A 27,972-nucleotide genomic window follows, 5' to 3' on the forward strand; every position below is an offset into this window, starting at 1 on the left:
TGTTTGAGGGGCCTGAAATAAACATTTCATTTTGGGAAATGACTCAGGAAGAACACGTGAAGAAGCAGAGCAACAAACAACAAATAAGGTGGATATAAATCCAGATAAAATATTAAAATCATTAAAGGGTTGCTGCTCCCTGAAGGTTGGAAAAAACGAAGAGAGTTAATTAAAAGCAATCTCCACACAGTGCTGAGCCAGCCTGCCCTGATAAATCAACAGCTAGGACTGTGCTTGTAGAGGTCAATGGGGGAAGGAGGCTGGGAGGCGGGGGAGAGGAAAGCTAAGAGAAGATAAAACATTTAGCTGAGACTATCAACAAAAATGAACCAGAGCTGGTGACAGGAAACTGAGGGAGGAGAGAAGGGTTTCCCACATATTTCCCACCAAAACATTTTGGTTAGATTTTTGCCTGAGGAATGGCTGTTCGCAATCGACGTTACACCAGCTAGCCTGATGAAGTTACTCTTCATTTGTATCAGCATAGGAGAAGAGAGAGAGGTGACAAGTCTTCAGGGCTCCATTCTCCCTGTGGAGGTACTACCATCGCATTCATCCACGTGCCATTTGACCACTGAGGACTAACATCACCAAAATTAACAGAGAGGTACATCCTTGGTAAAGAAGCAGTTTCTAAAAATCAAGGTTTGGGAGTCAGTCAGATACGATGAAGCAGTAAAAGAAGCATCTCAGCGCTGCAGCTGAACCATACCTGAGGAGAAAGCTCACTGTGGAGTGCGTCCATCACCGACCCTTATCCATCACATCTCAAAGCCTCTTAACCTGCACCAGCCCAACTATAAGAGTTGCTGACCTCTGCATTAAAACCGTGCTCCTGATTTGTTCCACATTTCACATCAACAAGCATATGCTGATGAACTGAAAACTATAAGGATAGAGAGTCCATAAAAATCACAAAACCCTACAGTCTTCAAAACACCCTTTGGTAGTAAAAAAGAAAAAAAAGAAAGCCAAAGCAATTACGGTAAGCTTGTAGATACAAGTGGGCTCACGTTATAATTTCTGATATGGTACACTGGTGTATAATTTACTTGAATACTCAACGGGATAGCAGCCACAATCATTATGCATTTTTTATTCATGGTCAAGACCAAAGGAGTTTAGCAGTTAAACAGCTTTCTGAACCACTGTTTCCATTATTCCTTCAACAGACTGCATAGGTTTTAAAGCAATCATAAACATGAAATATATTTGTGCCCATCAGTGACTAACCACAATCTGTCAGGAAACAGTACTGGGGCCAAAATACTTGAAGAGTCACAAATCCATGGATTACTTTCCTCAGGTCTGGACCATTTTTGCAGGAAATGGAAATGTGGATATTATTTCTCCCTTGATGAAATATTTTGTGTCTCCATTGTAAGTTTCCCAACAGCAGAGTTCCCTGGATAGTGAACTATCCGGGATATGACCCCAGCCATTGCAATTTTTTCCTCCAGCTCTGTGACTAAACACACATTGGGCTGTGGATCCAGGAGCCTGCAAACATACTAGAAACTGCAAAGTTCCTAGAACCAGATCAAAAATTTCACGGCCACATGACATAAAGCACTGAACTAGTGTTCACTCCCTCTTCCAAAGCATGAAAAACCACTCAAAAATTTTGAAGAGGTAATTTTGTTCCAACCAGCATGATCTATTTTCCTGTGGCTAGCAGGGAGCCAACTCAAAGCATAACAGAGCATAAGTACTGTATTCTGCGTTTTGGCAGCAGTAGCATGCCCACATCTGATCAGATCAAATCTGCACTGCCAGCTGATACGGTAGGACAGACTGGAATTAACCAACATAGGACATGGCCTTATTTCACTGCTCTGCACCTGATTTTCTTTGCACTGTCCAACCTATTTAGACTTTCAAGACCTACAGGGCAGGAACCATTAAACCGTATGTGTGTAAAGAATCTAGCACAACATCTTAACTGAGGCCTCCAGGAGCCATTTAAATAACAACTTAATGATTGCCTCAACCAGGCTGCCCTTTATAACATGTAAAGGAACCAAAATGAGGGGGGATCTGGTGGAATCTGGCTGGGGAAGACACTATAAATCACGTGGGGTTCCTTTCCTTTGCATAGTTAGATTTAATATGTATGCTACAGTTGACATTTGATGATCATTTATAAAATTATCGGAAAGCAATATCAGATGGGTATGAGGACTGATGCAACTCACAGTGTTGTGCAAATGGACAGATGACCCTCACTGAGGTTGGATCAGTTCTTTCACAGGGGACTGCAATTTTAAATGACACTTCCAGCCTTTCTCACCAGAAGAATAACATTGATGCAGTGTATCTCCATCAGCACCTAAGCAGGGGACCTTCTCCCAGCTAGAGCTCAGCAGAATGCAAAATCAGTGACTCAGGATTTGGCAAGCACATGCTGCTGATCACAGCCACTCAGTGCACACTCATCAGTACCCATCCTTGCCCTGCTCCTGGAAAGTTTCCCCTCAGATAGTGCTGGGGAGCCAGCAAAACCTCCCATGCAGCTGGAATTGCAAGTCCCTGACCGCACCCAGCTCAGGCAGGTAACCTGAAAACTGAGACACATGCTGACATACTCCTGCTAGTCCCATACTGGAGGAGATGGCAGTGTGGGAAGGATATTTGCCAGCAACCATTAAGATACTGCAGTATTCTTTTTTGAGACATCTGCTGGGAATCTGTGATTAAAATACGCTCTGCTGGGAAATAAACCATATATAACAATTAAACAATTAAAGAATGTGTCATATTTCTAATAATTTAGGCTACTATAGAGAGATAAGAATTGTAAATAGTCAGTATTCAAGCACTCACTCATGCTCTTTGTTTATGTGTTACATATCACTCATTTTAGACAGTGAAAGTAGACTGGACAGTTTGTCTTCTCCTTTGAAAGGAAAATCACTTTCTGCTTCTCACATACTAGTCCCGTGTAATTGGGTTTGCTTCACAAACTGTAGAGAAGTCTTTAAAAAACAAAAAGAAGCACTTCCACCTGAAAAAATACGTAAAAAAATTAAGACACAATTTTAAAGTATGCTCTCTGCTAGATCACGTTTAGTGAGATTGCTTTCCTTAAAAGAAACAAAACCCCCTAAAATTGGGACCTATGCTAAAGAAGCAATTAACACAACTGAGTCTGTGCATGCTGGGCAAAACTTCCAGGTAAAAGAGCAGTACAGTCCTAACAAAGCCCTCAGAACAGGCCTTAAGCAATGTTGCCTTGGTGCTGCTTCTCTGTACGTGGGAGTATGTCACCCAAACCAGGGACTCCTCAGATCAGAGGTCTGTCTGGCCAAGGGAAAAAAACCTTAGCTTCCAAAACAGATTCATTCTTCCCCTGCAAGTCCTCAGGGATAAACAATGCAGGGATGGCTCTTGCTCAAGGCAACATCACATACAGACAACACAGTGATGAGCCCAGAATAAATACCAAGATAGTAAAACTGATCTACCAAGCAAAGAAATTCAGCTCTGACATGAAAGACAATCCAGAGCAAGAAAACACCAGTCCGAGCAAAAGGCAATTCTAAAAAGCACATTATTCCCAGACAGTAGACACCTTGGGATGTCTCATTTCTGGATACCAGAGGTATGGCCGACTGTCATGAAGTGCAAAAAGCAGACATACAAGCTGGACAAAGTCTGTTTTTCAGAGCAACCTCAGAATACAACACTTCTGGTTTTAAGAAAGCAGGCTACGCAGAGGCTGAGCCATGTTGCCTTTACTACAATTCACCACAACTCAAACTGAAGACAGTACCATGTTTCACTTTGTGTTCTGGGCTTCTGCATGGTCTGGGTAAATTATTCCCATTTGGACGCTGTGACATTAGGATCCCAGTCCACTCGATATATGCTTGCCTTGAAATTATCCCGCCCTCAAAAAGACCAGATTTGGGCCTTTGTAGTCACCTTATATCCCATCTGAGCTAGTTCAATATTACTTTCACATACCATATATAATAGGTTTTAAAACCTTTTTTCAGTGACATTTTTATGACACAAGCTCCATCCATCCATACAACCAGACTGACTGTGAAAGGCTAGAACACCAACAAAACAAGATTACAAAAGCACTACAACAACTAATCACACACAAGTTACTCATGCACCCAGGCAAAACGCTGTAACTAGTAACGTCATTTATCAGACACTCCCCTATTCAAACCAGCATATCCTCAGGTCTTCGTATCTTGGCTTCCCCCCTAGACAACTTTGGGTTTTATGCCTATGTTTCCCTGTATACATACAGCAACATTCATCCATCGTTCTCTCTGAAGGCTAGTGGCGGGGTAGAGAAAAAAAGATTTGCCATGTTGACAACGGTTTTGGCCTGAAATGCATCACACTTTGTCTCGTTTATGTTTTTAAGTGACTTCAATGCCACACTGGACACTTCACAGAGATTTTGGTAAGTGATTTAATGAGTCCAACAACCCTATTAAACAGAAGAAAATTCCCTCTTGTAAAGCCCCATTAAAATCACCTTTGCATCACTTGTAAGCACTGAACTGGCAACCTAACTGTCCATCTGTCTTACTGCTTCCACCTGCTGGAAGAGGCACTGTGCATTATACTTTCACTTTAACATTAAAAACCAGCAACCAGACATGCTACAGCATACAAAAAAATCAGTCTTCGTTAGCACTTAATCACAATTTGGGGTTGATTCAAGGAAGGATAACAGGATATGGAACCTTTCAGCCTGAGTCTCCAGCTTGAACTGAAGCCAAGTTATCACTGACGAAATACTCTTGCCACCGGAGAACCCATGACCCACGCTGCTCTGTTGCCTACACGAAAGAAGGACGTGAGCGCAGACCATTTCTTCACTAACAGGTGTCTCATGCCACAGACTTCATCATAACGAGAACGGCCCACTGGTGGCCCACGGACCAGAGGTGGCTCTCAAGGCAAATTTTTCTGAGAAAGTACAGCAACTGGAAAACCAACCACTGCTGTGTGTTTGCAGGGGAAATGCAGACACAGAACAGGCCTGGTAGGGTTTACGAGGTCAGCTCTAGCGCTGCACGCACAAGATTGCATTGATCTGGTCCCCAAACAGCTGGCTGGGAATAAGTGTCCCCAACCACACCAAAGCTGTCCAACAATATTGTCAGCAAATAAGTGACTTAGCCTAGCAATTGAGACTAAGTTAGCCCTTTCATCCCGGAGGCAGTCTTAAGCAAGAGAAAGGGAAAGCACCAGCACTGCTACTCAGAGGCCAAACCGTTCAAAGGCAAGCGCTCCACTTGTGAACATTCAGGCAGAGCGCTAAAGCATGAGGGAATCTCACATGCAAAAAAGGCAATAGCTTAACATATGCTCCAGTTAGTATGTTTAATTGACAACCTGAAATAAAAGTCAGCTGCGGGAGTAAAGACAGAGAAGGAGTGGGGGAATCAGCTCTTCTGCTAGATAAGTCTTGGTAAATTACAAGATCTTAATTACATTAAATGCATTATGGTACCATATGCCCATCACTAATAAGGCAGAGATGGAGGAAATGTGACTAAATGTTAGGACTGGAAGTTGAATTGCTGAATTCTAGACTTGGTCTTTGAATTAGAAAGTTTCTAACTACTTTGTCTTAGTTTAGCCAGCCATAAAACAAAGGCAATAATCCTTTCTCCACAGGGCTGTTGAGAGGTTTAATTAATTAATGTTTACAAAGTCCACTGAGATTTCTGACTGACATTTTAAGTCATTCACAATACTTTTTTAACTCTGTTTGTTTCCTTTACTGCATTGCTCAAATCTCTCTCTATTAAGATATCCAAAAGAGAAAAAGATGGAAAGTAAAACTATGTAGATAGATACACTGGCTACCGGGAAAAACAACCCAACAAACCTAGCATTTCAAACCTACTGCTGTCCCATCAGAGGTGTCTGAATATTATTATTTTTTTTTTTACAGACCAAGAAAAACGTGTTTATCCAGACACCTGCTGCCTTTCCCTTGCAGATCTGTTAAATCTCTGATATTTTTGCCTTCAGCACCATGTTGGTAAACAACAAGGTATTAAATGGCAGAAATAATGGGCAGTTGTGTCAGATTGACTGGGTCACCAGAGGAAGTGAAGAGGAGATGAGCAAAGGGATGAAAGCACCAAAAGACATTCAGCTAGTGAGAAAAGAGAGAGATGCAGAGAAAGAGGCAAGCTGAATGCAAGGAGTTGTCGGTCATTAATAAGGGACTCCATGGACTGAGCTTACTCTATGTAATGCATTCCCATGGATGCTCAGGTACACCAGAATACATTATCCCGAGAGGACCAGCCTAGCACGAACAAGGCCACATATGTGTCCAAGTGCCGGAGAGAAACTGAATATTGGACACACTTAAATGCACAAGCACACACAGGGAGCTGCGTGATACCTGAGCTAGGATTTTTCAGTCTCTACATTGTCCCCCATCTCAGAGCAAAACCTTTGTGTGGCCAGTTTCTGTAGGGGGCGTCTGTGGGTTTTGAGATACAATCAAAACGCAGACAGAGGAAATGCAAATGTCATTCAGCTCCCTTTCATTGTCAGGAAGGACACATGAGGATAAAATACTGTGCACTGCATCTTTTCCCCTATTATGTGTCCTACTGCTTTTGTCCTAATTTATCCCATGCATAATTTATTTACATGTGTATTGTTTCCTGATCAGCAACTTTAAAGAATAAATGAAAATTATAAAATGTTTTATTAAACAAGTTGTTAATAAAAAATGCAGACGGTGTCAGGCAGCCAGTACCAGTTCTGTTTCCTCCACACAGCATTAGTACTTTAAAAAGCACATACAGAAAAGCGATCCCAGCACTTGATGCCTATTGTTTCCTCTTCTCACACCCCGGGGGCAAGGGGAGGGAAAGGGAGCTAATTACAAAAGGCCTAATCCTGCCCCCTCCGACTTCAGCAGTAGCGGGATCGGGCCCCCAATTCACTTAAGCGCAGGCACAGTTTGGCCGGATCCGCGCTCTCGGCAGGCGCACGGGGGCTGCTCGCCGGGGTCCCGGCGGGACGCGACGCGCGCACCGCCGCCAAGTCCCCGCCGCGGCCGGCCGGGGCGCCGGGCGCGCTCCCAGCGCCGCCCGCGCCTCCCCCGGGGCTCCCAGCATCTCCCCGCAGGCACCCGAGCCCAGACTCCCTCACCGCCGGTGCTATTTACACAGTCTCATAAACGTACGTGGCATTTTACAGCGCAGGTGAGAAACTGCCCGGTACGGCCCCGAATATCGCTTTCGTGCGGTTCAAGTTCCCGGCGACGAGCGGGAGCGGTCTGCCTGGGTCTGAGCGACGCACGGCGGGGGAGAGGACACGGTGAGAAGTTGCTCTCACGGCAGAGGTACTGAATGTGCCCTCAGACGGGTGGCACGTCGGCTATTCCGCGCAGTTTTCAGAGCATGTTCAGACACCCCCCCCCGCCCCGAAGATGCACGGAATTCTTTGATAAACCTTCCGCAAATTTTTATAAGGTGCTATAGAAAGGCTGGGTACATGAAAGCAAAGGTTTTCTGCCAGGACGGAGCAGGAGAAATGATAAACATGCCAGCACCCCCTTTCAGCCCGCGGCTTTCCTTCCCACCGGACTGCAGAGAGACAGCGGCAGGAATCCCTGGAAAAACCGTCAAGTGTTTTTCCAACTCCAGCCGGAGAGAGTTGAGTCGAGGAAAAAAAAGAAAAAGAAAAAAGAAAAACCTCGCAGCCCTAATTTCATCCCTAAAAACTCAAACGTATAAAAACACCCACTCAGTGCAGCCAGAAAGTGCAAACGAAGCGTCACCGCCAGGTACTCTGCTTTCTGGCTTTATTAGCAAGAGCGCTGCCCCCGTTAGCAGAAAAGTCGTTTTAAAAAGGTTAAGACAGTTCCTCTCCCCACACACGGTGCCAAATCCCACTCTCCCTAATGCCTTGAGGGATTAACGGTGTGTGCTGCAGACCATAAGGAAAATAAAGGACGCGATCCAGAAGACAACTGGCTCCCGCGTTCCCCCTCTCAAACCGGCCTTAATTCGAGATCGGAAACCCTAGAATATTTCTGCAGCAGAAGCACCTGCCCCCTCCCCTGCACACGCTCTCTCTCCTCCTGTACTGCCTCAGTAAACAGTTGGCCGGATCCCGTCCGCGCAGACCTTGACTGTGTGTGCCCACCGCCAACAAGGGAACATAATCAACTCTCCTTGCCACTTCTAAAAGCGAAAGCCTGTCATATGCAAAGCAGATCTCCGGACTTCCTGCCCCAAACCAGCCATCAGTAATCCCGAGTCATTCATTTAACACGGCCGTCTCTGCCCCTCTTCGACCGCTCTCCCCGGCGCGCACAAACACCCGAAAACCTCAGTGTAACCGCAATGCCCCCGCTGCCCTGCCTCCAGCGGACTGCGCAGCCCCTCCGCCACGGAGCGATGGGGCCGACTCGTTCCCCTCTTTAAGTCATCCCAACTCCGGAAAGATTTGCAAAAGCAAACTCCGAAGTACGCCCGGAGCGCAGGGAAACCAGTCCCGAAGCACGCCGCCTCTATGGCCGCTCCGGCCCCCCCGGCCCCGACCCGACCCGGCGCGGCGGCGGGGCGAGCCCGGACCCCGGGCGCCGGCAAGTGCGCGCACCCCTCGGGGCTCCCGCGGGACCTCGCCGCCCGCCCGCTCCCCGCGGCGCCGCGGGCGGCACGGAGCCCCCGCGACCTCCCGGCGCCCCGCAGCCAATTAAGCGCCGCGCAAATGTAACAATTTTTTCTTGTTAATTCCAGCACAAGACGTTCGTGTGTGTTGCACAAAAAAGAGAGCAGCCCGGAAAGAAAGGAGGGCGGGAGGACAGATCAGCTGGGAGACTGGCGGCACCTGGCTCCGGCTGGCAGCAAGCATCGGAAAGGCGCCTTTTTTCATATTTAAACCACGCGGAATATGTACATTTTTGATTCCTACTTACGCTTTCAGGGGGTTGTGAATGACAGTCGCCATTTTGCTACAATGTAACAGAATATTGTGTCTCGGAGTTCTAAAGGTTCGCTCAGGGGAAGCGGCCAGCCAATCAGCGGACGGGATACCGGCCCGCCGCCCAATCACGGCCCGCGGGCGGAGCCAGGGCGCTGCTAGTTATTAGGGGAGCTGTCAAAGCCCAGAGGTCACTCCCTTCTGTGGAACTGGAAGCGAGCAGGTCTTAAAGGGGCCGCGCACACGCGCGGGGCTGTCACCGCGCCGAGGCGGGCGAGGAGCCCCGGGGCAGCAAGGGCAGGACGAATTTCCCGCAGTTATCTGGCCCTTCCCCTCGGAAAGCCAGCGGAAAGGGGAGCGCGGGAGAGCCAGCTCCGCTCATTCATTGTCTATTCGCGCTGCCGTCGCTGCCTTTGGTTTCCCAAATGGCATGCCCCCTCGTTCACGTGCAAAGGTTGGATGCGGGCCATTTTATCAGGAAAATAAATTACATGTGCGCTGACATTTGCTGCCGTATTAGACTCCAAGCTTTTTATTGCTATTCCCAGTTTGTTTCCCTCTCTTTCAAGCCGTTCTCCTGCTCGGCTCTCCCGGAGCTGCCGGCGCTCGCGGCGACTCCCGGGCAGCCTCTGCGCCTCCGCCTCCCCCAGGAATTTCAGTGTCAGTCATCCAGCTCTGCAGCCAGTGCACTGGTTACATAACGCGCGCCCGCCGACCCCGCCGCTGCCTGCTCTCTCCTCTTCCCACAGAGCAACTTCGGAGGCGATCATCTGGTTGAGCGTGTTGAGACCCGGTCCTGTGATCTTTCGGCATAAAGAAAAGGAGGGGGAAGAGCTTTAACCCGCATTTTATAGGGCATTTACGTGCACAGTAAAGGAGTAGTTTGGAGGCTGGACTTCTGGAATAGACAGGGTGTAGTTACAGTCCATTCCCGGGGAAGCAGCAAACTCCAGGAAGTCTGGGCTTACCTGCAACTAATTAAAGGGGCTTGCAAATGAATTATGTAGCATGACCTAAGTGATTTAAGAAGTGCTAATCCTGATCTCACTGTAACTCAGAAGCAAATCCATTGAAGTTCATGAAATTATACCAGCATGAATTTGGTATAAACAAGAGCAGAAGCAGACCAAGAAGATTTCCTCCTGTCCATAAGCTTTGTCATGTAATACTTCTCTCTCTCTCTCAAAGGTCCTGCTTCCCTTCAGGCATCCTCTAGCCCTTAAAAAAAAAAGCACGGGCCTGATTCTCCATTCTTTGCATTTATATAATCAGAAGAAACTCAACTAAAGACGGTTAAAATACGCTGCTGTAAAAACAGTGTAAGAAAGGAGAATAAAGAACCAACTTTACTCAGAACTTACTGAATAAAAGAAGTAATTGTATTTGTGAGGTATTCAGGTGTTAATAGAATTGAAATAGCAATCTTTCTAGCTAAGGGCTGAATTTAAGACCAAGAATACCAAAACCTCTCTGTCTTTTAACTATTTACCAAAATAAAACTAGCAAGAGGGTAGAAAAGAAAGGGAGGTGGAGAACAGAAAGCAGTAAGTAAACGATGAGCTAGAAGAGGGGGAAAGAGCAATGCATCAGTTTCCCATCTATTATGGATTCATCAGAAGTTCTGAAAAGTTAAATCTTCTCAGACTTGTCCAGTGCCCCTCTTTCCAACACACTGCCTACGCTGGCTGCTAGGTCAACCTAGCTGCTGTGCCAAGCTTATATCCCTGGAGGGAATCATCTCTTCCATCAAAGCAATCTAAGCCATTTGGTTACAAATAGTGCTTAGGAGAAATAAGCTTTCTGTAAGCTGGAGAGTTGCCAAGATGTTGAGATATATCCCAAAACACAGTTCTGGGAAGCAATCTTTAAGAATGTTTCCATTATCACATTGCATTATGTTATTTAATACAGTAGTAGCCCAGGTGACATTGAATGTGACTACAGATCCTCCTGTTTAGTACTCTCTCACTGTTCACAGGAAAAGCTAACCACAAACTGCCAAGTTTTCATAAGAACACGGTTGATATACACACCGGAAAGAAATGAACAGGTTAGTGTGCACCTGAACTAGTGACCCTGGGTGTCCTCATTTCTTAAGATTACATCCTACAGCCCAAACTGCTGACAGAAATTCTCCCCTAGTCTAAATATTAGGAAAACAGTGCTTCACAGTACACTACACAGTGGCAGGTATGAATTACTGCCAAAGCCAAGGATTTGTTCAGATAAAATCTAAAGAACAGGTACCACAAAAGTAATGATAATACGCAAGAACTAGACTGGAGAAAAAGCATGTAGCAAACTGCTTTAACTATTTGTGTTAAGAATTTATCATGCTCTTTTGGCTCCCTCATGTCCACACTGATACTAATCAGTCTGCAGGATTTGTATTTGTGGCCCTGAGAACCCTCAGAAAATGACAACTGTATTTATGTGAACTTATACCACAGAGTGCATATCTTTGCCTAAAGACCTATATCCCATCTCCCTATTACGAGGATTGCTCACTTCACTTTCCTCATCATCCTGCGATTCACCTGATGGTAAACATCAACCAAATTTTAGCGTTTGGTCTAGGATAGGCAATATTTATTTGTGGAACAATGACGATTATGCTGCTTGCAAAGGAAAAAATAGTCTACTACATTATCACACCGCAGAACTGGAGACAGATTTGAGCTACGGAGAGAAGGCAGCACCAAAATTCAACCAAGCTCTGGAAAGCCCTGATATACTCTAGTGTAAAATGGTGACATTTTTAGAGAATTAGAAAAAAGCTGTTTGAGGTCATTTTTAGAAGTTTAATGAGCCCCTCCGGTCCTGTACACTTGGAAATATAGGCCCATTCCTGCTCTGCAGGCAAAGAGCTCCTGGTGCAGCTTGGCAGGGAGTGTATTACAAAGATGGGATTAAAGCACGCCCACGCTCCCTTGCTGCTCCCGGTTATTCAGCCATTGGGCCTTTATCAGCTACCAGCAACTGCAACAAACACTGAAAACAGCCACAGATGAGCTTAGACTGCTGACACTGTTTCTCCTAGTCTGATCCCATATTCGTGGCCAGGCGCAGTGGTCAGTAGCACCACCTCCTTCAGAGGAATCTCCAGGAAGCCTAAGGACAGAGTTGCCATATCACAACAGCAGGAAGTCAGACGTGTGATAACCGACACATCAGGCTTTGCTCATCTATCTATATTATTTTCATATACAGTGCTTCACGTAGAATTCTGCAACATGTAGATTACTGTTGTAGCTGTAAAAAAAGGCATGCAAATATGGAGCACTGAGCAGCATTTTGTTTGTGATGACCTACATAACTGATTCACATAGTCACTTTTTGTGAGTAAGGGGACCATCACAAACCTATGTTAATAAAACTTTTATACCACACCATGGAGGGCTCCATTTCCACATACGCACCATTCCATCAACCACTGGTCATTTATAAACTAAATTTTTAGGTTCCTTTTTATTCTGGTTTTAGGCTACTGTAAGTCACTAATCAATACTATTACTGTCGATTTACATTGCGTATAAGCCAAACACATCCGAAACACACCCAGTCACGTATACACTAAGTTCCAAGCTTTGGATTTTTACATTCCTATGTAGCTGCTGATGGTTGTATTCAGACCCAGCTGAAACACACCAAGGAGGCTGCAGGAAAATTACAATGCTGTTAAAATATTTAGCACTCAAAATTCAGGTAGGCATATTTTTAATGAAAGGTTGCCAACTGTTTGGGCAGCTGACATTTAAATTTTAAAAGGAAGGGTAGATATTTACATAAAACTATTATATAAAAATCTATGGCATTAACACAAAGCCTAAACGTTCTGGCTCTAAGGGGTAGAGAGAATAAGGCTTTTGAAGGTAGAATCCACACTCTCATATCAGGCCTGGCATATAGATCTGCAGCTTGTCTCTACCCAAGTAAAAGAAAAACAATGTAGTTTCTTTCCATTGTATTGGAAAGTGTCATGTCTCATGGATCACATTGCTACCCTTCCGACCCACCCCTGTTTCAAACATTTTTACAATCTACATAATGCAAGTGCATTGCGATTTTCTGTGAGGTGTAAGAAAATGTTGCTGCTCACCCTGCAAAGCCTTATTTTCACCGAGGATCTTTGGCTGCGAAGGAGTTTTACTCTGTATTTATAGTCTCACGCTTCCCTTTTCATCTTGTTAAGTTTTAATGTACAACTGTGTTTTCTAGAAGGAGGAAAGATTAGGGTTTTACTTACACATACCTCAACCCTTGTGAATTGGAAAGTGAAATAAACTAGACACTGACATGAGAGCAACTTGTCTAATTCTGCAATGGAGGAAAATACAAAAGAAACAGTTGTTAATCTACCAGAAGCCACATGCTTTTTCAGCTTTAATATCCCCAGATACATCAAGTAATATGTGTTCAAATATATTGTTCAAATATATTAATATTCAAAAGACTAGATTCATATAAAGCGCAAGTACAATAGCATGCTCTGTGATAGAAGCTCTCCTAACTTTGGGTTAGAGCGAAACAGGGCCCCACATCCACAGATATCATGCAGTAGATTTGAAATTTTAACCCCTTTTTATTTATTTAAAGCTTTGCAGGCATCTCTCATGCACTGTTTCTCATCAGCCCGCCTCCTTATTTTCTTTGATCTTTACTAATAGTTGAGTTAGCTGAAAGAGGAGGGAAACATATCAGTGTCAAAGTTACACACTCAACACCAGCCATCCACAGACACATCACTAAAATCTTATGCAGCCAGCATAACAAAGATAACTATGGAGCTACGCAGAGTATAAACTGGTGTCACTGATTCATTCTTCGCAATTTGGGGAACTGCATTCCTAAAAGGTGACCTGAATTTTTATTTTCTTTTAGCAAAATTCCCCTCTATAGCAACAATTTTTGGATGCCTTTAGGCTATCTTAATTTCAGGCCTGATTCTTACTTCAAAGTCTTAATTTTGTATTCGCCATTCAGTTTGCAATTGCATTACACCTGAATTGCATCTATGCTGGGGTCCAGACTCAAGCCCCTTTATTTTCAAATGGAACATTCAGATAAAACAAGCATACTCTAACACTAAAGACGAGTCGCTACTGCAAAGACCTACATTCAGACCTTGATCTGAAATTTTCAGAATTCTGGGGAGGTAGAAGTTGTTTCAGGTTCCAGGTTCAGGTTTAAATTCGTCTTCACTTTAACAAAGTGTTGAAAATCAGTGATACTTAGTGTGGTTGCTAGAAAATTCTTTATGTAACTACGGATTTTTCTTAAAATTCCCTCAGCAATAGAAAACAGCCTTAAGAACAAACTGCCTCAAAAGGAGGACACAAATCCTTACGGTAGCCACTGCAGTGGTGTAGTAGTAGAGGTAGGAATCTAATCATACAGATAGACACACGCTTTCAGGAACACACATATGCCGGCTGTTGTTCTCTCCACAAGACCAGTCATCGTTACAATGTAGATGGGATAAAACTACAGGGATACAGTGGTGTTATCCTGAATCATCTGAGATAATGCTGTAAGGCTTCCTGTCCCTACCTACTCCTTGCATGGGGTAAGAAAGAGCTTCTAAGGGCCCTTGAACCTTGGAGGGAGCAGATGGTCTATATTAGGACATGCCCATGTGGACAGAGGCAGGGTGGCCCACGCTCCAAACTACTGCTAAACCAGCTGGATCCAGATGCTAGATATCCGCTCCTATATGGATGCACCCTAAGTGGCTTGTAAGGCAGATGAAGTCTGATATGACTCTCATAAAAAGTTCCTCATCACCACCGTAAAGTCTGGGCGTTTTAATCACCTTTAAACACAGATTTCAAATGTGGCCTAAGATTGCTGTAACATGACTTCCTCTAGCCCATGAGTAGAAAAAAGAATGTATTACCTTGCTAATCAATCTTCTCTCTAATAAGCACACACTGTAATTATTATGATTCTAACACAAGTTTAATATTTGGATTGCGCAAAATCAATTGCAATAGCACTCTACCTGAAAAAAAATTAATAACCCTGAGAAAAACATGAACTGCCATAATCCTTCAAAGAAAGAGGTAATTCTGAATTTTGCTGTTGATTTTAACAGCTTGACCTTTACTTCATTACAAATGGGATCACCTCAGAGAAAGGAATGAGTATTATACAGTGACTATATGCTGACTCCACTACAGAAAATTTTTTAATAGAGTAGGCAGAGGTGAGCTATGCAGACATGGCTTGAGAGTAACACCTTATTTTCTTTCAGTACTTCCTTGTTTATAGTATGTATTTCAGTTTTCATAGGGCCAAGGGTACATATATTATCATAAGTAGGCTAAAACAGATTACTTTTGTAGCACATCCAGAAGTTATGCAGTTTACAATAAAACTAGTCTATTTTTTAATTCTATTGAAAATTAAATTCAGCTGTTAAATTCACTGTTAATATTTCTTAGGCTTTTAATATTTTGTGAAATATTTTCAATACTTTAATTACAAAATAATTTTATTTAGTAAGATCTTCAATGCTCTCACCCCTCTCTTCCATATAAATACAAACAAATGACTGCTGTACCTTTTAATTTTTTCCTTTCCTTCTGTTTTTGTTCCATCGCTTTCAAAACAATTTGAACAAGTTTAAAAAGTACAAAAGTAAGATTAACCTTGCTAATCTATAACTTAAAATATCTTCCACTTTCACAAAGTTCAGAGTAAGAAAAATAAAAATCAGTGAGGTTGTTGAAGTGGAAAGAAAAAAAACTAAACAGTAGTTTGGAGTGAGCAAGAGGATACCAAGGCACTAGCTCATTTTATTGCACTGATTGGCCAAACAAGGGAGGAAAATGTAAGAAAGGGGGAAATAAGATGACTTGTGTTCAGTTGTGTTTTAAATTCTGCTAAATAGAAACAGCTTTAAAAGTTTCATGAAACTGTTCCATCTTCCATCCAACTTTACTTTGGTAGAGGAGGCAAACAACAGAAAGGCCCTGACTGACTGCCTAAAATACCAATATAGGTCAAGCCTAACTTTAAAAGCTGGCAGACTTCAGTGGACATGTGCTGCACTAGTACAACATAAAATTGATTCTGGGAATTTATCAGAGTAAGTTATTCCAGTCTAAGCCACAGCGGAGCCAGCCCTGATTTACTTGCCCCCAGGTCTCCTCAACAATTTCTACCTGTGGAGCTAATTTGACACAAACTTCCCTAATCCACAAAGGCTCCCAAGCCAGGTCTCCCCTTCATAACTGTGCCGACATTCCTTAACTGAGAGAGCCGCACTGGTGAAACCCCTTGCATAGGAACAGCTTTGCCAAGAGCGGAGCACATTTGTTGTTTTCATACGTTTTGTTTTGTTTCTTTTTTTATCTGAGGGAGGAGAAGCTTTGCTGTCAGGACACCTTCTTCTAAAGGCAGAGGCCGCCTCGCCAGTAGGAAGTGCTGCCATACAACTCTTGCCCCAGCCACTTTCCCAGCACATCTAAGCCTAGTATCAAATCTTCTACAGAAACTAAGGCTTTTGCTTAAGTTGACAGGCCTTTGCTGACACTGTTATTCTGCGCTGCCTCAACAGAAGGTACCTGAAAAGAACTTGACAAAGTCTATTATGAAACTCTGAGCGAAGAAAAAGGTTCATGGGATACTGCTTTATACAAGGCACCTATTTTTGCTATTAACCATGCTGCTTATTTGGCTATTTCTAGGACTATCCTGTAGAGTCCTTATGTAACTCCAGGAAAGACTGCCTAGTACAGGATTTACTAGGCACATGCACTGGTCCAGATTTTCATCTTTCATGTGTATTATTAATACAGGCCTACTGACTTCAGTGAAACTATGGCTCCTGACTAGCACCAATATCCAAGAGAACAGGTTTAGATAGGCATCATCTCAAAACCGCAGATAGTAGCTGTTACTAGTGAGCTCAAGGAGGCTACAGAGGTTCAAGCTTCCTACCTGGTATGGCCAAGAATCACACATTCTTTTCCCTCTGTTACTAAAAGTAGCACTCAAATATACTACATATTTAATGCAAACTCAGATCTCAGGCAGGAAGGATAGAAATGATTGTTACCCAACAGCCCAGAGTAGAATACAAGTGCAAACAAAATATCAGCACATAAAACTTACACTCTCCATCCTGCCAACTGTACCACATATAGAAAATCCAAGTTTGCTACCTTACTATTCCTTCCAGTGTCTCTTTGCATTCTGTCTGGCTTTAAAGGTAGAGAGCCAGCTAAGAGTATTCCAGCCTCTGTATCTGAAAAGAGGGCACTAGCATCTTCAACACTAGAAAAACTCCCACCAAATATTATATTATATTATATTACTATATATCTGAGGATACTTCAGAATATTTAGAATGTCTTGGAACCTACACTGCTCAGGAGTCATCAAGCACTATAGTTTTTTAACTTAGAAAAATATTGTAGAAATGGCGGTAAAGACCACTCACCTAAGTATAGTGTCTTATACATGTTGAATTCTGCACTCACTTGCAAAATCCAAAGGATTTGCCCATCTCACACCTAGCAGAATGCTCCCTCCCATCTGGTCTCTATGGCTAAAGCCCTTAGGAAATATGATTCAGAGGCATTAGAACAACTTTGATAGAATAAAAACATTTACAAAGAACAATATTGCAGCTCTGCTGCAATGCTCCAGCCTGCAGCAGTATCATTTATCAAATTATTTTCTTAGTGAAGATCCTCCTTGCCTGACTCCTGCAGGCATCAGCATCTCACTACAAAACACAGCTGGAAGGAACCCAGCTTCCAGGAATTCTGTGCAGCCAGCGGCCACAAGATTAAACCTTAAGATTGCACCTTACCCACTTCACAACTGTCCAGAAATAGTATCGACAAGCATAACTGACCTGCATTCTTTACCACTCCCCTTTAGCCCTGCAATAGCTTCTTGCTCTCTTCTAACCATTGGCCAGTTCTTCTCCGAATTCTTTTCATTAAAACCTTTTCTCTCCCTACATAGTAATAATTTCTTCCAGCAAACAGGACCTTCCACTCTTATTCTTCTAGGCAGAAACAATGACCAAATCCATTTAGGGAGAAGGGGAAGGATAGCACAGAACGAGCTGAAATGTAGTTGCATTTGCTGTGGGTGAGAGGTGCTTATTACTTAAGATCACTCTTATATCAGACAAGCGACGGATTCCCTTACTCTATTTATATACTTGGAATAATTCACTAGCTAACACTTTTCCCAGCTAAATAAATACCCAACCTCCTGAAATGGATTCAAACTTCTGGGGCACTGAGGTTACACAACAAGGGTCAGTATGCGACGCACAGTGCCAGAGACATGCAGCTGTTTCCCTCACTCACGCTCCCTCCTTCTGATTATCAAATATGAGAATCCCACTTGTATTCCAGATACGAATGTAAGCATGTTATATTCCAAAGCAGCTTGGCACTATTCCAAACTGCAGTCCTAGGGACATCCAAGCTTGGCCTACTTGTTAGCATAGCATCCAGAATGCTGGAACAAGAGATGTTCATTTTGCAGTTACTGCATATTGAGGGGAAAAAAGATTTAAATATATATATATACACACTCTAATCCACAAGCCTGTATATATAGAGCGAAGTGTTGTTTCCAGACCATATTCTTATACAAATATCCCAATGCGTCTACTTAATGGGCCTTCCTAAAGATCATGGGAAGACCTATGCTGTTTTCAAAAATTGTAACAAGAAAATAAGGCTCCAGTTCAGCAAGACACTAACGCATTTATCTGTACATCATCTTTGAGACCATTCATTTGCTAAAGGTGAGCTACATGACTAAATACTTGTGGAAATCAGATTGGGAAGAGAAGCAACACACTGATCACAGATATCGGATAGTACTGGGGTGAGACAGCACTGGAGAATAATTTAGGAAGCAATGGCTGCTAAGGCTGAGACATTTGAAAGAAAGGGTTCTAGGATCAGAGTAGGATTGTATAGTTAATGCAGAGTCACTAGGAACTAAGAGCCTGTAACTATGGGACACGGAAAGCATGAAGCACATATTAAGCAGACTGAAAAATCTGAGTGCTGCAATATAGCTATGTAAGCCAAGATTCATACACAGGACTCTATGCCTAGTGTTTCCTATCAGCTGACTCTGGGAGTTATTGGATTTAGGTGCCTAGTTTTAGTCTCCTTGAGGTTGAATGTTTGGGCTACAGACATTAGAAAACAAACTAACCAACCTGCCAGCCAGATTCTGTTCCCATTTGTAAGATGCAATTCTAACGTGGCTTGGCTTGGTTCTGTTGGCTTCAATGGGAAAAGGGGTTGTCCAACATGGTCAGTCAAATCCTGTTCATACTGCTGCTAAGATTTACATTTCATTTACAGTGGTGTAAACTAAAGTAGAATCTCATCTGTGTTTAAATAGGAGTTTTAAAATGTATATTTAAATGTATATTTAAAATGTATATTTAAAACGTATATACACAACAGCAAAAATCTTCCCTCCAAAATTTTCATATGCTGCTTTCATTAAATCATCTCAGCAGAGAAATTAGTACTGTCTAAAGTCAGAGTTGAGCGTTAAAGGTCCTGACCTGAGAAAAATTAGCATTTATTTATATCCCAGAATGCACAGTTTGGTCCATATAAGGTACTTCTTTATGAAAGCACAGCCATAATAAAAATACTCTGAAAGAAATCAGCTAACAGCAATAACAGCATGCACACAATTCTTAATTTATCTGCTACCTCCCCAAATAGCCGACACAGAAGTGGGTGTGGTAGAAGCAAAACTTGATGTGGATTATGCACAGTAAATATATACGGGCGTGAATCATCTAAGGTCACGGAAAATCCTCTACTGAGCATCGCTCCCCCTGCTAGGCCACGCTACCGCCCCCCGCCTCGGCGCACCTGGAGCAGCCGGGCCCTGCCGGGCCGGGCGCCGCGGCCTGGCGCTGCGCCGCTTCCTAGCGGCAGGCGAGGGCCCAGCGCCAGCCCCAGCGCCTCTCCCCTCACAGTCAGCAGGGAACAGCAGGTCCTAAGGGAAGCTCTTCTTTACGAGACTTGAAGCAGAAAAGAATAGATAAATAAAAAGCACGCCCTGGCACAGCACAAGTCCCCTTCGACAGGTACAGTATCCCCCACTTCTTGTCCTAAACTACACAGAGCCCAGCTTGCCCGGCCCCATCTCATAGGCGCAGGCGCCGGTGAAGCCACTCCTTCGTGTTTATATGCTTACTAACACAAATTTGTACTGATGCGTTTCCAAGCACACACACTCACAGGAAACATTTCCCCCGTGGTTGAACATTACCTTCTTTATACTACACAACATATGCCTACAGGGATTATAGGACGCACAATCAGCGCTGCCAGCAGCTGAAACTGCAGATACTCCTGAATGTTTTCTAATGCTTAGAGTTTTAGCACACTAATAAAGTGGCATTTCCCCAGCCAAAGACTTCCCTCGCAGAAGGGTGGGTTTGGGATTTTTGTTTTGTTTTGTTTTTAAGGGGGAGGGGAAGGGAGAGATCAGAGGGGACAAAGTATTTTTGAAAGCTTTCGCATGAACAATTTCCAACAGTGAGAGTGAACAAAACATCTTAAAATAAAATCAAACAATGATAAGGTTGAGCAGACTGTATGCCTTCATTTGAAATTCCGAAGAATCAGTGAATCTGGTATCAAGAATGTTTCTTTAGAACTTTTCTGTGGAAAAGCCACCCACAACTGACTATGCCACTGAAAAGCACTTTCAGCAGCTTGTTGGGATGTAGCAATTAAAGCCCCCAAGATTCCAGCTGTATTTTTACAGTAATCATCCCTTGTCCAGAAATTACTGTTGCACCAGACCCCAACACTTACAGGAGCGAGACTAGCTCTCTTCTGCTTTCTGTATTTTCTCTGTTGATGTACAAGGGGAGGCAGGACAGAAGAGAAAACAGCAGGAGAGAGTACCCTGCCATGCAACAGAAAATTATGTTACAATGCATCCACATAAAGAAGCTGAATTAAAACTCCAAAGAAAACCTTTGTTCTGGCATCTCCTAAGTTTTGAGGGCTTGACTTTGCAACCTTAATGCTACTTCTCTTTTTTAATTTTTTATTCTTTTGTTGTTGTTGTTGCAGCAAAGGACTATCATATACCGTTCTGCTTTTTTTTTTTTTTATGAACAGATACATACACTAGGACAAAGAGGTTACATTCGAAGATTTCTGGTTTGACCATTCTTTGCACATGTGCGTGCGCGCGCACACACACATACACTCCTTCTCTCACGCTTGGGCATGCACATGCAAGCATGAACACAGATCTATGGAGTCTCGTTTAATCTTTGAAATCAGGCTGGTAGCCTTGGGACAATCTCACAACTACATCTGAAAACATAACTTTTTAAAGTCAGTGCTATATACATATATACACGACAATTTTTCTTTTCACTTTGCTTTACTAGTATAGAGATATTTCTTGAAAATCAGTTTTTAAAAAGTGTTTTATCTGCTTCTTTTCACTTGAAATCATAATTCTGTTTGCAATGCTTTAGTTATTCATACAGCAGACAAATCTGGTTTTATAGGGATGATGATGCTGCTTCAGATGAGGAACAAAACAGAGGGATCACAGGAACACCTACACAGAAAGTAATGCTTTCATGCCAAAATTTTTAGTTGGGAAAAAAATCTAGTAAGAGAAAGACAAAAAACATACAACATGCATGAAGCATTGTTTATGTAAAATTTAATATTTTTCACCATACTACATCTTTACAGAAAGATTAGCCATCAGTAGCTGGGGTCACTCAGAATTTATTACGTATATCTATCGAATAGCATGGGCTTATTAATCATAGCCTTTAGAGCTGAAGTCTACAAGGCATTTACTTAGCTAAAGGCTTAAATCACAAAGAAGCCAGTTACAGTACTTAAAACATATCCCGAATATGAGAAACTGTCACTCATAAGTTTATGGCACTCCAAAAAACAGTCCAAAACAAAATCAGCAGTATCAGCCAGGGGAAACCCTACATGAATGCAAACCTAGAATTTCAAGATCAGACCATTTCTTGTTTTAAGAGTCCATACATCAGAGTACTATTTCTGCTTGTTAAAGTTAAAGCAGGTTTCAAGCATATTATGGGCAGATCCTTCCTTGAAGTTGAAACATCAGTATTTTTTCAGACAACCACCTCCAAGGACAAAGGCTAAAGAAAACATCAGCCCAAGCAGTTGTCTCCAGAACAGCAGAGTAGTTCTTTAACAGCCTAAACATCCACAGTCCTTCTTCCACTTAGCCCAACTTCTGCTTAAGTGGACATAACTTGAAGGACGGCCCTGTGAAAAGGGTACAGTGATGAAACTCAGTTTTCTGCCACTGGCCTTGACACTAACATACTTGGCATTTTGGAAATTGGGCAAGATACTGCTGTTGTCACATTAATACAGCACAAATTCACACTTTTCCTCTTAATCCCCTCAACCCTACACACCACATCCAACCACAGATGGCTGGCAGAGCAGGATATCTTAGCTTGACAATGAGCCAGGAGCAGTAACCAATCCAGACCACTGTCCAGACAGAGAAGTGCATGTGAAGAGCCTCCTACAGGCAAGCAGGTAGTTTAGCAGGTTGAAACGTAATGGAAAAGTCAAATAAATGAAGTCTTATAATTTGCCCATCAACATCACAAGGAATATTAAAGGACACAGTCAAGTTTCTACATCCAAAAACAACAAAGACAGTGCCTGACTCGTCCCTCAGATTCGCTTAGGTAGTCACATCACAAGTCTGACCCAGAACGTTTTTAAGTTACCAAAAATTGTAGCATGTACATTATTTTGATATTTTAAGTCAATGACTTTGTTTTGGCTCAGCAAGAGGATCCAAAGGAAGAGGTGCAACTCGGGTCTGCCTCGGGGCATTCCTACATTCTCAGTTAAGACATGACCTTCCAGCATTTGGCACCTAAGCCAAATTCCATAAAAATAATTTGACAGACTTAAACAGGCTTTGCATCAGATCTATTGGGGTGTGTCTCCCTACTCCACAGCCAGTCTCGCCTGCTTTCCACCTCTACGTGACAAACAGCAAATCTGGGGCTGTCTGCAGCTTGTTTGGTTGGCGAGCTGAACAAACTGGGTCAAATTAGCACAAAAACACTGAACTAGCCAAATGCCATGTTTACTGTAAGCTTTACAGGTGAACAAAGCTGCACACAACTCTGCATTAGAAAGGAGCTTCTGGGCCATCAAACATGATTTACTATCCTAGGCACTGTTCCACGCAGGCATAACAATATCGCTTCTAGTTCTGGAGCCAGAGTGGCTGATGCTAACTTTTTAGGCCTCCTGTCATGGCACACACCTGCATGCTTCACATTTCCCATGGAAAAACTACCAACGGACAGACTCTTCAATAACTTGGCCAGTGTGCCCCATAGAATTGAAAACAAAGACAGATTATTGGGGGGGGGGGTGAGGGGAGGGAACGCAAAACACAGATGACCCTCAAAATATTTTTCCTTATTTTTCTTCCATTTAACATTCATATTTATCAGAGCAAGAAACTTGTCAAAACATTTGACTTGTAAATTTCTACCAAAGAAAGGGTCATTTCTGGCCCCCTCCCCCCCCAAGCTCCACTCCCCACTTCACAGGGCTGAGTCTGATCCTGTGCTCCTATCTGCATGAATGGATGCAACTGCATCTGAGGAATGCCACTTAACACTGGTATTCCTCCTAGAAGGAAACTTTAAAAGACCGTCTCTTCAGGCCAGGAATACTTACGTTGGACACAGTACACATGCAGAGCTACACTGCATAAAGACATCCATCTGCTATTTTATCTGGAACCTACAGGAGCAATTTCACATTGCTGGCATATTGTAATACAGCCCCCTGCCCCCTTATGTAACTTCCCCCATAAAAGTTCTCTGAGACCTTGATCTTATACAAACTCTTTGATCATCTGTATTTTTCTTGTCTTTCAGACTTGGCATTCAGAAAAGAGGTGTAATACCTCTGCCCAATATGTTCAGTATTCAAGGGGAGGATGTTCCACCAGCTGACATTGTTGCACTCCGTTAGCTTTAGAAAAGAAGGTATGTTTTATAGAGAAAGCAGCTAAATGCTACTAGTCAACTTGCACTCAATTGTTACCTGGGTAGAAAAAAAAAATCAAGTACATCTTCTTGGGTAATTAATACAGCTTAAACCCCACGGCCTGGTAGCCTCTATATGAAATGGTTAAGAGCTTCTAGAGTGCTCTGTCATCCTTGATCTCCCACAAAGTTAAAGTATGCAACTTGTATTGTCCTACGGCCAGTTACTTCAGCTGTTCTTCTTTCCTTGAGACTTGGACAGCTTTCCTGTTCCCAATTAGAAAGTGCTTTGCTCAGGGAAATGATAGCTCAACCAGGTCTATAAACCATTTTCTATATCTTATCTCCTCTTTCAATTTCCATCCAATTAAGCTGAGAGCTAAAGTTTTGTTGGAACCGCAAAATAATAAATTACATCTTGTATATGAAAGACAATTACTGTTTTAGTTCCACAAAGCAGACGTGCAGTATCAGTTGTCTTCATACTTTTGAAGACCCTTTGTAGACTATCACTATCTGCAGTCTTTTTTTTTTATTCAGTGATTGATTTAGTATTTCTTTCTAGACCTCAGAACAGTTCATTGCTTCCCAATAAATGTTGTATATTTGCTCAAAAAAAATCTTTTTATTTCATTTTTTCCAGGGGTACACAAGAAGTGGCAAATCATAAGCCATGCAGAAAGTTAATTTTATTAGTCTGTAGACACAGGACAGATCTTGCAATATCAGCCCATAAGCAGACTTCTGCACCTAGGCACATGCACTGAAATATAGGCCAATGTCTACACTGAGAATTAGGACTGACCACAGTTTGCTGTTCCTCACTTCTACGCAGTGCCCAGAAGAGAAGCAGTCTGCAGACCAGGTCCTAGAACGGCTCCGTGAAGCAGAGCATCTACGGAGCAGGCTATGAGACATGAAACAGGCACTCTAGTGGACTGAAGTCAACACCACGATCCATCCTAAATATCAGTGCATACATGCAGTTAGGATGACCAGAGGCACAGTGATCTAAGAATAAAATTTAAGACTGCAGCCACAATCATAGTTCCGAAAGTATTCAGAACATGGAACTGCATACAAACAGTAATCAAGACAAGACTAAAGGATACACAGTATCACCATGAGACTAGACATCTGCAGATTTATACTTCCAATTCCCTTTCAAACTACCCCGACACCACTAAACAAATCACACATACCCTCTACAGAATGTATTTGATATATGAAAAGAAGACGCCGCTTTCCCATGGTAACCTTCCCTCCTCCCACCCTTCTTCCTTCAGGATGTCCTCCTAAAAGACATTGAAAGAAACATATACATACTCTTGATATTTTGAATTTAAATGACAGGAAACCTCCCACACCAGTCCACATATACTGGGCTAAGCTTCCTCCTCCTTCTGTGCTGCTCTGGCTGAGAGAAGATTTAGAAGTGAGAATTCTTATCTCATAAACCTTCCATCCCCTTTTCTTTTAAAAAAAAAAAAAAAAAAACAAAAAAACAAAAAAAAAACCTTGAAACAGGAAATTCCAGCACAATTCAAAGACAACAGAAGTGGGGTTGAGAGAGAGACAAAGACAGTAAGGCTTGTAACATTCAAATCGTGCTTTTACAAAAGGGTACATCTACAGGGCATGATGCACCCAGGACAACTGAGCTAGCTCATGCTTCAGAAGAGCACTGTGCTCATTTATTGGGCATTTCTGAGAACCACATGCACCTAATTACAATGCTTTCTGTACCCAAGCCTTACAAATTACTTTTCTTAGCATGTGAGATATAGACTGAGATACAGCATACAGACTTTCAGAAAGGAGGTGTTACTAACCACGTGACACAGTTTCTTCAGTTAAAAAGTTGCTATAAACTTTAAGGATACACTGCTCCCTTCTGAAAGTGGGACACTGATCTCCAGATGGACATTTCTGGAGAAGGGTTTTTTCTGTATTATCATTGGTGCCTACACCTGTTCAAAGACTTGTGTATTTAATATAAAGCAACCTAATAAACAAGACGATACTTATGATCCATGTCATCAATTTTTCCTCCAGCGTGACAAATCAGCCTTCAGAGCCCTGACATTCATTATTGCTGTGTAAAGGCAAAACAGTACAGATCTCTCTGTAATAAAAGCACCACTTCATAACCAAAGCAGACAAGAGAGAAGATGAAGCAGCACACAAGATTTTGATCCTAAAAGAAAATACTTCCTTGGAGATACTAACCAGTTCTTTTCACCGGAACTGTTTTTAAATACAAGGCTAGAAATCAATCTTGTAATTGCAAGCACTTTGTGTATTAGAGATCCATAAGCTGAACAAATGAGTCTGGAGGAAAAAGGGAAAAAGCTGCCAGCTGCCACTACTCTAAGGCAGACAATAATTACACCAGGAATTTAACCTTCCATTGCAGATCCTATTTTTTCCCTGTGAAGAAGCAGGACAGCAGTACTCACCAAGGGTTTCTTCAAAGAACACCCTGTCAAGATATTCTACTCTACATTGCCTCTGCAAGGAATATAAGGTCCAGCTCCCGTTTTGTGTTCTGGCAGTGTAAACCCTCATTACCAACTCCACCTGTTTGAGAGATCACTTTACCACCTGCAGACGTGACCTTTTGCCAAACTGACATTGCATAAAAAAGCACTGAAATTATTAACACAGAGGTCCGGTTTTATTTTTAAGTGACAGACATCAGACCTGGATTGCACAGGACAACACGACAGGACAAAAGACAAAGCATAGCCACTTCTGTCCTCAAAAACATATGCAAATTTAATGCCCTGAAATTAGCATTGTCACCATCCATACACAGAAAAATGTGGTACGGAAGCTCAGCTTGTGTAGGCTGAGATACATCCATATGTAGATGTTGTTGGATATAATAGCATTTGCTTAGCACTAGTAGCTAAATTTACTGATGCCTAAGGCCACACATCACTGAACTTTTCCTGAATTTGTTTGAGCCAGTTCGAACAATGAGGGAACAAGGAGATAAGAAAGTAACAAAACGGCATCAACAGTGGTCACCAAGTACCCTAACTCTGCCTGGAGACAACAGGGAAACCAACCAGGAGTGAAGAAGCTACTACTTCTCGAGTAATCATTGGTGCAACAAATCGGAGAATGGACAAAGAACTTAACCCGTAGGGCTATAAAAACCCAGGGAATTTTCTGTTTGGGGGTCCCTCAGAGGAGGCACCCAGTTCAAGCTGTAATACTAACAAAATCATCTTATAAAGAATTATTTTCTATCTTTTGGATAAAGTCAAACCCTGTTAAGCACATTAGATTCAACAGTTTCCCTAACAGGTGTGTATACACATACACACGTACATACACATACTCACATAAAATACATTTTCAGCAGGAGGTGTGGTTATTGTTGCATTATTTAAAATTCTTGGAATGGACCCACTAACAACGGTAAGAGAAGTCAAAAAAGCACAAAGACATTTTAAAACGTCAGGTAACTGTTCATATTGCTCATAAATCATGTATTTAAGACATTTAGCTAAAATATCAAAAATGATCAAAAGAACTTCACAGCTATCTAAGCACTCTCCTATCTGAAAGACAGAATGCTATTTTGAAAGAAAAATGTAGTATTAAGGTGCAGCCATTTCTGGAGTGGAGACTGACAACGATGAGCTGGTGCACACAGGAGCCTGTGCTACATCACAGGAACAATAAGTCTGAGTTGAAACCACAAACCAAACCCTTCTTTTCACAGGAAAAAAACCAGTATTTTTAATATCCATTCGGAGTCAACATGACCTACTTGAAGATGTACACAGTAACCTGCATGGTGTTTACCAACATCAAATGAGTATAAACAGTGTCTGGATTTCAGTTTGTCTTTCTAAGGAGAAAGAGAGATTTCAAATAAAAACCCATGTATACACAATGGAACTGAGTTACTGTCACTGTTGAGAGACTTACGTTTATGAATTCTCAACCTTACACTGTTG

At 42.6% G+C, this 27,972-nt stretch overlaps 1 protein-coding gene across 6 annotated transcripts in view; it reads right to left on the minus strand.

Annotated features, from left to right (window-relative positions):
- DPF3 (double PHD fingers 3) overlaps positions 1 to 27,972 on the minus strand; it is a 207,794-nt gene that overhangs the window by 177,796 nt on the left and 2,026 nt on the right. For 3 of the 6 annotated variants that reach the window (XR_010389402.1, XR_010389401.1, XM_026095666.2), the window contains exon 1: positions 8,927 to 8,989. The exons of 1 other annotated variant lie outside the window; for it this stretch is intronic. Coding sequence is in view for 3 of the 5 variants with exons in the window: in XM_026095666.2 (XP_025951451.1) it covers positions 8,927 to 8,958 (32 nt within the window). In the remaining 2 variants the exon portion in view is untranslated. Of the gene's footprint in view, positions 1 to 8,926; positions 8,991 to 27,972 lie in introns of those variants that run through there. 2 more of the 6 variants (XM_026095663.2, XM_026095662.2) reach the window with 1 other exon arrangement.

This window comes from Dromaius novaehollandiae, chromosome 5 (genome assembly GCF_036370855.1).
Source record: "Dromaius novaehollandiae isolate bDroNov1 chromosome 5, bDroNov1.hap1, whole genome shotgun sequence".
In the NCBI taxonomy this organism is placed as follows: domain Eukaryota; kingdom Metazoa; phylum Chordata; class Aves; order Casuariiformes; family Dromaiidae; genus Dromaius; species Dromaius novaehollandiae.